Source organism: Eutrigla gurnardus (genome assembly GCF_963514095.1).
Source record: "Eutrigla gurnardus genome assembly, chromosome: 17".
NCBI classification, from domain to species: Eukaryota; Metazoa; Chordata; class Actinopteri; order Perciformes; family Triglidae; genus Eutrigla; species Eutrigla gurnardus.
In genome coordinates this window covers 11,084,253-11,099,966 of record NC_139928.1, presented here as the reverse complement: position 1 = coordinate 11,099,966, position 15,714 = coordinate 11,084,253, and the positions used below count along the sequence as shown (strand labels likewise).

The window sequence follows — 15,714 nt, the reverse complement described above, 5'->3', positions numbered from 1 at the left end:
CAAACACACACCTCAAAACCCCCCCAAAAAAACACAGCGGCGGATTACTGCGATTAGTTCAGCACACGCATTTTCTCTCTTTTTCCTTTTCCCTCTTGCAAGAGATAAAAGACCCCAAGGTCAGAATTGAATGAGTTATTCATCAGGGTACTGTGTGTGTGTGTGTGCGTGTGTGTGTGTGTGTGTGTGTGTGTGTGTGTGTGTGTGTGTGTGTGTGTGTGAGTGCATGTGTTTGACTTTGTGCGTGCCAGCGGGCAAACGCAGAGGGCATATGTTGAAGATAAAAATGGATATTTATCATCACAGTGAGGGTGAGCGTAGGAGGGAGAGTAGTAGCGGGAGGAAATGTAACCGCTGAGAAGGAGAAAATGAAAAAAGGGGGGGGGGGGGGGAGTGGGGCGGACGAGGAGAGTTTGATGGAGAGAGTGAGAGAGGGAAATGGAAGGCAGAAAAAAGACTGAGCTGGTCAAGAAGGACTCCACACAAATTAAGTCAACAGGGTTTTGAAAAAGTGATAAGCTCCGTAAGACCTGCCTAAAAATATGGCTCGAGAAAAGTTGTATTTTTATTTCTAAAGAGAAGACATTTTTATCAAATATTAATGCTGCAGCCTTAGCTCAGTCTTCTATAATTGATTTCTTTGCTCTCTGCCCGGCGGTGCCATATTTGGGTCACACATTTTCCTAGGGAAAGAGTTTGACACCACACACATGCATACACATTAAAGCTCCCTCACACAAACAACGGCTCATTACCCATCTGCCACGAGGGCTGTTTATATTCGGTTCTTACCCATTAAACACCTGCTGAGACACACACACACACACACGCTGTCTCACTTGCACATTAGCTCGCTTTACGCCAATGAATTTGTTTAGTTTTCGAAGTTGTTTTGAATATGAGCCGAGAGGAAGCAACTCTGGTTTATCTTCTTCTTGGAGACCGGTTCTAAATCTAAAATATTTCTCCATCAAATATGTTTTGACAAAACAAGCAACAATCAATGGTGATATTTGGAGGAGGGCGTGTGTGTAGAGATAGTGGAGTACAGCATAAGCAGCATATAAAAGCACAAAAGAAACATCAATATATAGAAAATATCCACATTATTCAGACACCCGGCTAAAGTACACACTTCCTATTAAAACTGGTCCTGTAACTGAGATGCATAGAACCCGGCCTACCCGGTTTTTACAGTTCGTTCCTCAGAAAGCCTGTGCTTGAGTTTTGCCTTAAAGGTGACTGGGTTTGTGGTGTGTTTAAAGTCTCTTTGTAATGTGGCTGACACAGAGGATAATGTTCATTATTACACATTGTAGACCGAGGTATAAAGGGAGAAACGGAAAGAGACTTTCACGTGTCTTCACATCTCAATTCATTACATTTTAAAGTTGAAAACAAGGCTTTGGAAGTGACTGATGATGTGTTTCCTGTGTTCCAGAAACGCTGCTGGATGACTTCCTGTTGACCTACCTGGTCTTCATGTCCACCAATGACCTCTGTCAGGCTCTGCTGGGACAATATCCTTTCTGGCAGACACACTCCGATAAGCACACACACACACTAATCCTTTCAGCCTCCATACTGCTCTCCGTTGTCTCCTTGACCACTCTCACCTATAGCAGTACCCGCTGCATGGGCCAGGAGGAGGGTAAAGACGCCCTCTTTAGGAAGCGCAAGGTACTGCAGTTGGTCTCCCACTGGAGCAGGCTCTACAAGGACTTCCTGAAGGAAGAGGAGCATGTCAGGAGCTTCATGAAGGTAAGGGAACCGCTCGCCTTCATCAGCACCTCTTTTAATGTTCTTACCTCTCTTCTGACTCTGACCCCTTTATTTTCAACAAATCTCTTTCCCACATGTCACTGAAGAACACAAAAAGCCTCATTCCTCTCATTTGTGTCTGTGTCTTGTTCTGAAATGGGGTTATCCTCCCACGTTCTGCATGGCAGGACATCAAGCATTTTGTGGAGACAGAGAGTTGAAAGTGCATCTGATGTTTTTGTTTGATGCATCTCCTGTTAAACTGAACTGTGTTTCAGCTTTCTCCTACAGGAGAGCCTTGTTAGTGTTTCTCTGTCATCGTTCTGACAAAACAATTGAATAAGAAAGAGACAAAATACAGGCATTTTCATGGTGTATCCCATGAGGATAACGAGTATAATTATTCACACATCTAATAATAAGTAGCAAATAAAAATTATCAAAAATATAACTATCCTACCACGTATTGTGTGTACAGGATACAGTATCTATGGGCATTAAACACACACACACATACATAGTCTTAGTATTACATTATTATCATATTTCTCATGAATAAGAAACAAACACACACACACACACACACCAATTGCTTGTCCCGCCATAACCTGGTGGTGGCTCTGTTGCTCGGTGCTGGATTGCCATGGAAACCAAAGTGCGAGGGTTGGCATGGGTATAATTTTCTCATACGGAGTGCGTAACCCAGGTGATAGTTGCCTAGTAACAGAGGGAATGAGAGGGGAATTGGGATGGGAGGCTACTGTGGTTCAATGACAGCGATAAGCAGGTGTGTGTGTGTGTGTGTGTGTGTGTGTGTGTGTGTGTGTGTGTGTGTGTGTGTGTGTGTGTGTGTGTGTGTCTGTGTGTCTGTGTGTCTGTGTGTCTGTGTGTCTGTGTGTGTGGTGTGTGTGTGTGTGTGTGTGTGTGTGTGTGTGTGTGTGTGTGTGTGTGTGTGTGTGTGTGTGTGTGTGTGTGTGCTACTTGCTTATTCTCTACCACAGACACAGAGCATGACTAGTCACCCATTTTAGTACAAGGTACAGGATTTGTTTGATGTTTCTTGTATGTAATCTACCTCTGCAGCATAACGTACACCTGAATGCACAACTACTGTTGATGCCATGTTATCTCGTTTTCTGTCATACCTCACCTTTGCCTCTTTGTCCTTCTTGTTTCACTAACAAAGAGCCAAGTTTATTTGAAGTATTGGCCGTGTGTGAAATCAAACCTTTTAGTTTACCTTCCATAAGGACTGGCAGGGTTACCACCCCTAAATTACAAAAAAATGTTCTCACCTCAATCAATACACATTTTGAAATTTGCTGACTGACTTTGAGATGTATTATTCCACTTCACTACTAAGAATGATGATGAAAGGAATTGCAATCAGCAAGTATTAACATGATAGTTTCCCCCTCTCTGTCAGACCCTGTACAGGTGTGTTTTAGAAGATCTGTACGAGTTCCCCACGCTGGAGAAAGACCTGAAGGAGTTCCAGAAACTTCTGCGCCGCAGGCAGTAAGGACTTTGTTCTCTCTAGTAAATATGACTGTGTGTGTGTGTGTGTGTGTGTGTGTGTGTGTGTGTTGTTCCATACCTACCTGCATCCCTCCTCACCGTTGTGCTTGTTTCTTTCTTGTAGCACCGTCGATGACTGCCCTCCAAACCAAAAGGTGAGAGAGATGTCAGATCATTCCATCCCTAATATTTGTATTCTGCTTGACAATATCAGCTACATTTTACTGATAAGACCTTAAATGTGTTGGCCTAGCGTTCAAATGTTTTAATAGTGTAAATAAAAATACAGTTTGTTTAATATTGATGTGAGGGTCATAGTTTTCAAAATCAGTGAAAGTACCTTAAATGAGTCATTCAGGCTATGGGAGGTGATCATTTAAACAATACCAGTACCCATAAAGACACTAAAGCTGTAAACTTAAAATATAGTTTTCATTTGTAACCTAATTGTTTTCTACTTCATTCCATACTCATCATGTGAATACAAGCATTTAGTTGCATAAAACACCATCACAAAAGCGCGTAGTATAACCACACATTCAAACGTTTTGATGGCATCTTGTCCTGCTGGACTGCCAACTCTGCCTAGACTGCACTCGACTTCGCCACACAGACTGTATGGATTGTGGCTGCAAGTTGCATTAAATTGCTTGTGATTATTGCCTGCAATATACAAATTGTCTTCTTTTTGTAGATCTGTGTACAAACCGGATCAAATGTTTAATTTCTACTTGGCACCGTCTTATTTCAGCCCTAATTCAGACACTTAAGCCCATAGAGTTTCAACTGTTATAAATAAAATGAGCTGCAAAGGCGCTGATACAGATGCACACAGTGCATCACTAAATTCAGTGAAGTATTAATACAATATTACATCTCCACGGTGCTTCTGTCCTTTCTCTCTCAGAGTAAACAAATGTATCAGCAGATGAGTTTGAAGGAAAACTGTTTGACGCTCCGAAGTCCACCGACTGATACTAGAGAAAGTGAGTAACAGACACACACACACTTACACACCAACAACAAACACACTGCCCGTGGCTGTACACAATTATGCATAATGAGTCTGAGTGTGATTTCACTGTACAGATGCCAATTGTTTAAATACAGCATGTTTAGCTTTTTTTTTTTTGTCCGCTTGAGTACTTGAGTCTCTTTCTGTAAATACTTTTAGTTTTTTCTGAATCTGCTTCATTATGATTTTGCGGCATCGTCCCTTGTTACATAAACACATTTACACTTTACCTACAGTGTATTTCCTGCCCTGTGAACATTTTCTTATATCTTTTTTTTATACATCTTCCAGTTATCTGTTGCGTGCATGTGAGCGCTGACTCCTACCTGAGTGTCCACGCACACCCCTCACTGGAGGCCCACGAGCTGCTGAGAATTGTGGGTCTGAAGATGGACAGAGCCGAAGAAGACATGGTCGTTGCTGTGGCGTCAAACACTGGAGGTACACACACACACACACACACACACACACATTCAATTATTTACCTATTACCTCGAGCTACCACAACCATTAAGATGAGCTATCTAGAGCATATTAACCATTTATTCAATACTTTTAACTGTTTCCGTTAATTTGTTACTTTTAGTCAACATTAAGTATTTCGACTGTTTATTAATTACTGTTTTACTTTTAGCTGTCTACTTTAATCATTTATCCATCACTTAGCTCTTTGTATTAGTTGAGCTACTCAACAACTGCAAAAGTGCACCCTGGGGTGCAAGTACTCCTGGTTGGGGATCGCTGTTCTGCACTCTTGGATCTGAATTGTTATCATCATCACACTCTCTTTCCTTGTCTCTGCAGAGCGGCGGGTGTTACAGCCCAGTGACTGTGTTTATTCAGAGTCTATGACCCCACAGGGAAAGCTTGTGGCCTGTCGCAGGGATCTCACTGAGATTCTGGTATGTAAATACTGTTCTGTTTGTGCTTCTGTCATTCTGTCACCCATTCTCCGTTTCTCATGAGCATTCATAGAGGCTAAAGATGCAGCTTGCCGGTTTATTGCAAACCACAACCTCTCAAATATGTGATTATTTGGGCATTTGCTGCCTCTGATATTGTGCCTTGCCTCTGTACCATCTTCTGACTTAATCAGTGGTGAAAAATATTATTCCAAATCCCCAGCCGACATATTTTTTAACAGCGTTGCGATGAGTCACGCATTATAAGCCGGCCAGAAAGCCCTAGGCCAGGTGATTGTTATTAACTCTGACTCAAAGGAGAGAAAAGGTGCGAGCCTCGATTATTTTGTTGCCCAACCGTGACAGCAGGATTGAAAAGTGCTGTATCAGGGCAAAGTGTTTGTAATGGCATGTTTTTCACAGTGGAGCTTCAGCTGTGAATCCTTTAAATATTTTTTGCAATATTTGGCATTTTACAAACAGCCGTTCCAGGGATTTTGGTTTCTTGTTGGATGGGTATATTTAGAGGTTTGTTATCGACTGTTATCGCAATTTAGCGTATTGTCTGCTGAGATTTCAGGCTCCCAAATGCAGAATTTTAGTTAGTATGTTGACCTGTAACCATAGCTGTGCAGAACAATTGTGTTGTAGGAATCACCACTCCCCTCTCAGCTTTCACTTCCGCTTGTACGGAGGCCGGAGGCTCTAACGGCTCTGTGCTGTAGTGTTTCTTTCCCCCACCGCCTCCTTGTTCTGTAGGTTATTATGAAGGTGAGATATTACTGCTGTTGCTTATTTAGAAATGGCCCCATTCCTGTACAGACAGCACCTGTGTGTGTGTGTGTGTGTGTGTGTGTGTGTGTGTGTGTGTGTGTGTGTGTGTGTGTGTGTGTGTGTGTGTGTGTGTGTGTGTGTGTGTGTGTGTGTGTGTGTGTGTGTGTGTGTGTGTTGTCTTTCTATATACTAATTTAACTTCCTTTTGTGCAGCCTCCTTTAACAGACAGTGCTGAGCTAAGCAGGAGGTCGGTGCGACTCTTGGGTATTAACACCTGGGATGTGGCAGCTGCTCTCACACACCTGGACTGGAGCCTCTTCAAATCCATCCACGAGGTACACACACGCACACACACACACACAGTATATGCATGTGGTTTGTGCACACGCATGATTTAACGTTAATTCATATGCATGGCAGAGATTGCCAGAATTGTCTTTCACTCATATTCTCCCTCCCTCCACATGCAGCAGGAGCTGGCGTACTACACCCTCAGCCGCGTTCCTGGCACCGGCCACACGGCGGCGCTCTCTGTCCTTCTTCAGCGCTGCAACGAGGTCCAGCAGTGGGTCATGTCCGAGGTGCTCATGTGTGTATCGCTCTCCAAGAGAGTACAGCTGCTCAAGAAGTTCATCAAGATCGCAGCCCAGTAAGAATACACAGGCAAACAGACAAATGAAAGAAAAACGCATCCAAATGTGATATTTGTGATATTTATTTTTACATGTTTGTGTATTTCTAGTTGTAAAGCCCAAAGAAATTTGAACTCTGCATTTGCCATCATCATGGGCCTTAACACAGCAGCTGTCAGCCGACTCAACCAAACCTGGGAGGTAGGTGTGTGTGTGTGTGTGTGTGTGTGTGTGTGTGTGTGTGTGTGTGTGTGTGTGTGTGTGTGTGTGTGTGTGTGTGTGTGTGTGTGTGTGTGTGTGTGTGTGTGTGTGTGTGTGTGTGTGTGTGTGTGTGTGTGTGTGTGCGTGTTTTTGCATTAAGTGTATATACACGCTTTTAAACTGGATTCTCACCGAAACACCTTCCTTTCAGAAATGTCCGGGGAAGTTCAAGAAGCTTTTCTCAGAGTTGGAGCTTATCACGGTGAGATGGAGACGGATGCAAAGCTTGAAATATATTTGTCTTTTGACTCGAAGAGACTCTCGAATCTCTTCTCCTTTTCCCCTCCTTTCAACTGTTTTCTCTCTTTCTTCATCTCCCCTCCATCTCTCTGCAGGATCCATCTCTGAACCACAAAGCCTATAGGGAAGCTTTCAAGAAGATGAAGCCTCCCAAGATCCCTTTCATGCCTCTTCTCCTGAAAGGTACAATCCCCCCCCCCCCCCCACACACACACACACACACACACACACACACACACACGCACACTCTCACACACACACACTTAATTGCATTTATTGAATGAACCAATAATAATACACATGTCCGCTGCTCTTAGATATCACATTCATCCACGAGGGAAATAAGACCTTCCACGACAACCTGGTCAACTTTGAGAAGCTGGTGAGTTGATTCTATTTGGTAAAGACTTTGTTTGTGTTCCAAAATGTCACACAGCAAAGGCCACATATTAAAAAGATAATTGAAATTAAATGAGCGAGTTGATTGTTTGAATTATAACATAGTGACTTCCTTTATAAAAAAGTCAAGTTTCATCAAGGAATGATTTTTCCTTTTTTTTTTAAGAAAAGTTAAAGATTCATTAGGTGACATGAGGTAGCAGCGTTGCTTCATTTAGGAAAAACCTCTGATATGTTATTTATGTTGATTGTTAGTAGAGCCAAAGTGCTGAGCTGATTGTCAGAAACATAATTTTGTTAATTTATTCATCGAAAAAGTGACATTTTCAATGCAAAAATGTAATACTGATTGAATAATCAACAGATTAAGTGGAAATGAAAATGAAGTTGCAGCACCATTAGTTAAAGCAGTGGGGGTGTACATATCTGCCCCTCAGCATTAGATCTCGACTGTGTGGTACTGCACTGATGCAACATGTCTTCTCCTGAACCAACAGCATATGATTGCAGACACGGTGAGAATGATTCGTCACTGTCAAAGCGACCAGCCAGGTGAGTCCGCTCTACTTCTGAGTGAATACTGTTGGTCCAGTGAGTCAGGACGGACCCACAGGGGCTCTCCAGGCCCCTTGACTCCTCTCTTGTGTTAATTTTGGATGAAGTATCGATCCTCAGAATCATTCACTGTGAGGAATCTACTGCCATCTGCCGTTGAGTTACTGTACTGCACCTGTACCACTCAGTTTTCTCTTACAGTTTCTAAGCAACCATTTCAAGTCTTTCACTCTCTTTATGTGGCCATAATACAACGTGGGTTTGTACCACGTGTGTGTGTGTGTGTGTGTGTGTGTGTGTGAATGTGTGTGTGTCTCCAGCAGAGAAAACTCTTCTGTGTGATTAACGTGAGTGTTTTGTGTCCATCTCTTAGGCAACGAGGTGATCGGGGTCGACAGTGCTGAGGTGAGGGCGAGCGTTCACTACCTGCACATTATCGACAATCAACAGACGCTTTTCGAGCTGTCGCACAAGCTCGAGCCACGTGCATAAAGACACACACACGTAGACACACACGCTCACGCAAACACGCTGGACGCAGCGCAGTGGAAATGCTAGTACATGTGTGTGACATGGAGGACACGTTGCACAGCCAAGCCAAACACACTCTCACATATACACTGCAGTGGTGCCAAGTGGACAATAAGGTGCCATGTGTTCTGGAAAAAAAACACCCTGTGAAGACAGAGCTGCCCTGTTCTCTAAAGGCTTTACAACAATGATCATGTGTTTATAAAGGATTTAAGTCCGTACACACTTCATGAACCACAGGAAGAGATGCAGCAAGACAGAGGTTTGAGGTGAGGAGAAGAGGAGGCTGTAATTAGATTGTACAGTATGTATTGGACTGATTTTGTTCTTGTGATGAGCTTTCGGTTATTTATGAGCCTGTTTAGCAGGTGGAATGTTCCTTTTTATTTCTGTCTTGATAGCCTTATCAGTTGCAAACACAAAACTATCTGTAGAGGAGTTCGATGTGTTTATGACTTGATGGCCACAATCTGCCCAATCAGTGGTCTCGTATGATTTCACCTGCATATCACATACCTGCCTCGTGATGCATGTGTGTCCAGGATACATGCCGTAGTTATTTAGGTGTATGATGTGGAGCTTTTTTTTGTGTGGTAGCATATTATGTAACGCAAGCAGCAACCAGTGCTGAAGCAGTCCGGCGCTTTAACCTTTGTACCTTTCCTCACTGGGGCTTGTAACTAAAGACGTACAGCCTCCGCGAGGGTCATAAGGTAGCATTAACGGTGTCTGGCATGTTAAGGACGCATTGTGAGCATTTTTTATTGACTGACTGTGACATTGGAAACACTAGAGCTCTCCTCAACATGCCGGAGCTCAAAAACTGTTGATGGATAGTGAATGTTTTTTGGTTCTCCTTTTACATTTTAAAGTCCTGCTTGACTTTACTACTCATGCACTCCTCTCTATGATGTTGTTGTGTGAACAGATGATGATCATTTTACATTGTATATAATACGGACCTATATATTTTTCAGTGCCAAATGTCACACTTGAGTCCTGCAGCATAGATGTACTGTAGAGCTCTGGGATGGTTTAGGAATCTGCCTTTTTTTTTTTTACCACATAATTTGATTTCTTTGATTGACGTCTGATCCGGGATCGAGTAAAGCAGATTTTACATTACGATGACTGATTTCAGGGTGTGTGAGGGTATCCCACTCTTTCCCGGGGTTGCTATGGAAACACAGTCAACATCATAGTTATTTTTGCTTGCTTATTAACAGATAACAGACCTTTTGTTATAAGAAATAGCTTTATTCAACAAAATCATGCTCATAACAACTGAAAATATCACTTCATTCAGAAGTGGTCTTGTGTAGACTGTCTGTGAAAAAAGAACAACACAGGGTGTGGACAGAATAATGGAAGCATAAAGGCACAGACTGGTGTAGTGTCGTCTGATAGGAGTTTACACCCAACAATTATTATTATTAATATTGGTGCTCATTATTTGCTGGAAAATGATCATCCTCAAAACATCTTCCCATCGACATCTATGTGTTATTAAAATCACTGAGGGACCAGCCTTTGTTCGTAATCTCAGCCACCAGGAAAGATATGCAATGAGATGGAGGGATGGTATTCAGAAATGGTATTTGAGTGACGATGACACACACAAAGTAAGACAAGAAACAACCTTGATAGTGTTGGTTTTATTTTGTCCTCGCCCTGTATCTGTTCAGTCACTCCGCCGATACATTTCTGCTGTGGGAGGAAACATCCAAAGGCAAGATTCCTAAATGTTATGTAGCGATGCATGTCTGGCATTGTTTGGATAGTTCTAAAAGACGGGGGTAAAGTGCAATACAGTAGAAATGTTGTTGCCACAAGTGTCATCATTTCAACATTAATAAGCCTTTTTTGAGAGTACAGAGCTGCTTTCTTCTGCAGATCATAGTGAATCAAATGGACATGGGAGGACTCGCAGTTCCCAAAAAAGTGCCAAAAACATCGTTTGTTCATTACAGGAAAACGGATCAAAGATGATCTCAAGACTCACTTTTAGATATAATCTGTGTTTTCATGAGCTGCTTAGTGACATTAAAAACAGACGGACTCGAACCAGTTGTTGCCACCAACACAGTTTGAAGATGCTCTGACCATGAATGTGCATCCAAATAGATCATTTCAAATTGAAGGCTTACTTGAGCCATTTAATTATTTTAATATCATGTGGAAGTAAAATCTAAACAAATATTGATGTCTGTTAATGTTCCACGTGAGTCTTGAGATTGTTCCTCTCCACGATTTACTCGTGTCCACAAATGTTTAATGAGCCATTTGATATTAACAGATTCATAAACTCTGAGTGGATTTCCCCTTTAAAGGGAGACTATGTCATTTTTGCTGAACGGCAGTCACCACAGCTTCTATGGGCAGTAATGCTAAAGCAAACTGACTGTCCTGAACTGTCCTAATATTAGCCACCATGACCTGCTAGTCACGTGGACTGACATGGGCAGCACGTTGTTGCATTGCTTGTGAGTTCAGCTTTTCATTTTGCAAGACGAACATTTATTTCTTCTCTTTAAAAATGCTTTTTGTAAAACTAAATCCGTGATTCTTTGACCGCTAGAGCTTATAAATCCAGAGCCATGGTCTGTTTGTATTCAGTGTCATAGAAAGGCCTTGTGGTAGTCATTTTTACTATTAACCTGTACATGACGCACACATGCACAAACACACCTCCGCTCATTGTGCAGAGGAATTGTGGTATATTACTTATTTATTGTAATATATTGTTTATTTATATCTTGTTTTTTTGAGGTGACAAAAGTTAATGTGCCATGTTCACAGGTTCAACAAGAGGAAGTCAGTTGATGAGAGGAAAACAAAGTTCTTGGTTTGAAGCTGAAATGCTGGAAGTTAAAAGTACTTGTAGTTCTGTTCCGTGGCCTGTAGAGGGCAGCAAAGGAGCAAGTCAGTACATGACGCTCATCTCTTTCCTCTCTGTCAAATGCTGTATGGACAGGAAACCACCCGGAAGGTGTATTTACTGTTTTATTGGCCGTTGTCATGACTGTAAAGTTGTTTTTGTTTATTTTTTGTTGTTGTTTTTTTTCCAAGAAATGTTGTTTAAAAACTGTTTGCATGTTAAAACTAAAACACAAAGTTCACAATGCAAGAGATGACACATTGAAGGCTTTGTACTGTTGTAATATTGTTGATGTGTAAATATATTCCCATGTTTGGTATGTTGTTATAATTTATCAGTTGTAAATGAAAAAAAAAAAAGTCAACCACAAAGCAATACGTCTCCCCTCGTGTCCCTTCAACCTTCTGACAGCTGAAGCCACATGTCTTTTCTAAAGCAGCATTTTACTATGTCAACATTTGACTGAAATTAATAAATTATAGGTTTTATGTGACATCTCGGGCGAGCTTGTTGTCTTTCTTTTGGTCTTTCTATGTTCAGATACGATTACTTCTTATTTTGCTTGTTCACTTGTACTGCTATGACCAACTATATCACACCAACAGTGCAGACGCCCTCTGTAAAGTCTCAGTTATAGAAATCTCACGGACACCAAAAAGACAGAGGAGGTCCAGCATTTTCAAACGGGCTTGTCATAGTAGACTCACCTATAAGGTTTCAGTGTGATCTAAATGAAAGTGAGGATCCTCTTGAATCAAATCAAGTTATCATTTTCATGTATCATCTACGTGCGAGGCAGAATGAGAGCATTTCTCTGGGATCGAGGTGCAACATGACAAGAACACAAACGTTTACAGCACAACAGTCCCTAAAGATGTGTGACGTACATGTTTAGTAAAACATTGATGAAGAAAATCCAATGAAGATTCCTGTACAAGTACAACACATTCTCACTCTCTCCCAACTCGATCCATGCCTCCAGGTTGGTTTTCAACGTGGCGGGACGTTCGTTAAACACATCGGGGTCGTTTCAAAGTAAGAAGTTAGTTTTAGGCATAAAACCCCAACTTGGATTGAGGAAAAGTGTGTGTGTGTGTGTGTGTGTTAACTGTATTTGTGCAAAAAAATGGCATTTAACAGAATTAGCATTACAAGTGAAGAATGAAATGAAGACATTTTATTCTACAGATGTTCTCTTGTTTGTGAGTTTTTCCATGTCCCTTCCAATCTCTGTGTATTAAAATAACTCAGCCGTGGAAACAGCACAGCTGTTGCAATCACAAGTACACTACGTGTCCACCTAGTGCATATCTAATTATTTACACAAAACTCAACACAACACACTCCAAAACGTAAAACTCCCAACAGTACACTCTTAGAAATAAGGGTTCCAATAGGGTTCTTTTATAAGGGCTGAGGTTCTACCTGGAACCATTTGCTTCTGAAAAAACCCTTTCCCGAAGAAAGGGTTTTTCAAGGGTTCTTGGTAACACTAATGGTTCCAGTAAGAACCATTTTGATCCAGAGAACCCTTTAACACCCCTTTCCTGAATAAAGGGTTTTAAAAGGGTTCTTGGTAACGCTAAGGGTTCCAGTAAGAACTATTTTGATCCAGAGTACCGTTTTTGGAAGAAAGAGTTCTTCAAGCATAGCATGGATCCTGTGTCACCAGGGACATACTTGCTGATAACACTTACCAATAATGGCGCAAAATACAATTCCTTGTGACTACTGATACAAATACTTTTCGTATCCATTTTATTTTCTTCTTCTCCAGATCCTGTTGATCAAACTGTAACATAATTGCCCATCTTGGGATTTGAACACCTGCCACCCAGTCTAAAGTCACTGGCAGTAGTGACTGAGCTAACCAGCTAGCTGCATTGAGTCATCAGGTCCACCATACTAGTCTATTACCTTACACCTTCTGATCAGAAATACAAATAATGGCCTATAACTGAAATGTTCTGTTACCAATTTAAGAAATCAACCAAAATAAGAAAGCAAGACCTTCATCAGCAAATCTTGTTGACCCAGGCAAAGATTAGCTGTGACTGGGATTTTAACCCCCACCCTCCGAATCTAAAGTCTGTACCACTACCCACTGAGCTATCCAGCAGAACGTGTAGAGCAGGGACTTCTCTGACTCGCCACACTCACTCACACAGCCAGGTTGACAGCTCCTTCATGTCAGTGGTCAGACAGTAAGCTGATCATGTGTCTGTTTAGCTCTGTCTGTATAATGTGTGACTTCTGCTTTGAGGTCACAGGTTCAATTCCCATGTTGACAGATATCATATGTTACTGGTTGCACTGTTTGCACTTCCAGACAATTAGCTCAGTTGGCTAGGAGCTGGTTCTTGGTGCCATATAATGTGGGTTCAAGCCCCAGCAAGGGTGATAGTTGTAATACATCAAAATACCTGGTAGTTTTTGTGAAAAAAAATTCTACAAAATTTTAGAGTCGTGGTAGATGATGTTTGACAAAAACATCAGAATTTTACCTCAAAAACTGATTTTTTTTTACAGTGGTTTCAAGTCTGCATGCGCGACAGTGAATGGCTTACTCAATTTGTGAAGCCACAGTTGAGTTGCCACTTGTCCATTATCTCAGTGCAACCTTTATAAAAGGTTCTACCTGGAGCCAAAAAGGGTTCTCCTATGAGGACAAGCCGAAGAACCTTATATGGTTCTACTTAGCACTTTTATTTCTAAGAGTGTATGTGTAACGGAGGCAGCTCTGCAACAATATTCACTCAAATGTAAAAACATATTTGTGAGGGTAAGAACGTGGTGAGAAACATAAATGCACTTTTTAAATATTGTCCCACTGAGGCTCTGTAGGGTGAAAAGTGCAAAAAATATTTATAATGAAATAATATAAGTATTTATCCCACAAATATTCATCATGATTTCACTTTAAAACACACACCTCTTTACTTCAGAGGGTCTTTATCAGGGAGTGGAAAAAAACTTAAGAAATGTTTAACATCTCCTGGTGAGCTGGGTCTTTTTTCAGCTCAGATATAATTTGGTTGTGAAAGTTTTTGCCAAGTTCCGTTGACCAATAATATGCCGACGGTGAAAACGCCCGCTCTGAAGCCTATATAAGAAAGCAGCCTGTCTCCTGCCTACTTCACGGTCCTGATCCCATCCAACTGCACATCAACTCCACCCAACACGACTCCTCATCCTGTGACCGAGGGACACAAAGATGCTCTGGTTCCTCTTCCTGTTTGGGCTTGCTTCAGGCGCCCCGTCTCCTTCTGATGTCCAAGAAGTGAAGCTGCAGCGTGGCCCCTGTCCCATGTTCTGGTACAGCTACAACAACCGCTGCTACAAGTACGTTGCCACACATATGACCTGGGCTGATGCAGAGATCCACTGCGTCTCAGAGGGAGCCAACCTGGTGTCGATCCACAGTCTGGATGAACAGAATTTCGTCAAATCCCTGATCCAGAACTTTGACCCTGCTGAGGGATGGACCTGGTTTGGACTCAGCGACCTTCATAAAGAAGGAACGTGGATGTGGTCAGACGGTTGTCCTGTGAAGTTTACACTTTGGGATCCAAACCAGCCGAATGGAGTGGCAACTCAAAACTGTGGTCAAAACAACTATTTTCCGAAATGGAACGACTATGAATGTTCTGTAACTTCTCCCTTTGTTTGTGCAACTCGTATAACCTGTCCTTAGTAACCGACATGTTGTCTGACTGAACTCAAACACTGTTCACCTGCTGTTGCTTCGCTGACATGCATTTGGCCTCCACAATAAAAACCCAAATGTTCACCTGTGTGTGTGTGTGTGTTTCTGTGAGAAAGGTGGCCACCTTGACCCGACAGTGAAATTACTGCAGTTTCAGCCTTCAACAACAGAAGCCACAATGGGAGAAACCTCATCACTGGCCACATCTCCGCTACCTAATCTACTCCGAACACTGCAAAAATACTCTGATAAGATGATGTAGAGGATCGTTTTCCTCTGAAAAATAGAAATATGTTGGTTAATGCAAACCCTTGACAGCAGTATTAAAAGTTTTAATCATATATCCCTGAAATGACCCAAACCAAGAGGATCAGCTTCGATTTTGGGGACCATTAGCCTTTTGACGTGTTGGACATGTTATTGTGAGAAACAGGCACATCAAGAGGGGAGCAGTGAGAGGGAATGATCTAGATGGAGGAGGAGGAGGAGGAGATGCAGACCATTCTAAGTGGAAAGACCGACTGTGGACTTAAAGCTACAG

At 41.9% G+C, this 15,714-nt stretch overlaps 2 protein-coding genes across 2 annotated transcripts in view; both read left to right on the top strand.

The window, feature by feature from the left end:
• rapgef5a (Rap guanine nucleotide exchange factor (GEF) 5a) overlaps window positions 1-11,964 on the top strand; it is a 37,151-nt gene extending 25,187 nt beyond the window's left edge. The window contains exons 12-26 of the mRNA XM_084031403.1: window positions 1,442-1,520; window positions 1,617-1,761; window positions 3,188-3,279; window positions 3,404-3,434; window positions 4,187-4,265; window positions 4,586-4,735; window positions 5,099-5,196; window positions 6,184-6,306; window positions 6,442-6,620; window positions 6,714-6,804; window positions 7,016-7,066; window positions 7,200-7,287; window positions 7,422-7,486; window positions 8,001-8,055; window positions 8,432-11,964. Coding sequence (XP_083887529.1) covers window positions 1,442-1,520; window positions 1,617-1,761; window positions 3,188-3,279; window positions 3,404-3,434; window positions 4,187-4,265; window positions 4,586-4,735; window positions 5,099-5,196; window positions 6,184-6,306; window positions 6,442-6,620; window positions 6,714-6,804; window positions 7,016-7,066; window positions 7,200-7,287; window positions 7,422-7,486; window positions 8,001-8,055; window positions 8,432-8,550 — 1,445 coding nt within the window. The 3' untranslated portion in view covers window positions 8,551-11,964. The remainder of the gene's footprint in view (window positions 1-1,441; window positions 1,521-1,616; window positions 1,762-3,187; window positions 3,280-3,403; window positions 3,435-4,186; window positions 4,266-4,585; window positions 4,736-5,098; window positions 5,197-6,183; window positions 6,307-6,441; window positions 6,621-6,713; window positions 6,805-7,015; window positions 7,067-7,199; window positions 7,288-7,421; window positions 7,487-8,000; window positions 8,056-8,431) is intronic.
• A 2,717-nt stretch (window positions 11,965-14,681) lies between these two features.
• Window positions 14,682-15,161, top strand: LOC311028061 (lactose-binding lectin l-2-like; the record flags this gene model as incomplete). The annotated part of the gene is made up of 1 exon (XM_084032333.1): window positions 14,682-15,161. The coding sequence occupies one exon, from the start codon at window positions 14,682-14,684 to the stop codon at window positions 15,159-15,161; it is 480 nt and encodes a 159-aa protein (XP_083888459.1).
• Window positions 15,162-15,714: the final 553 nt, after the last annotated feature.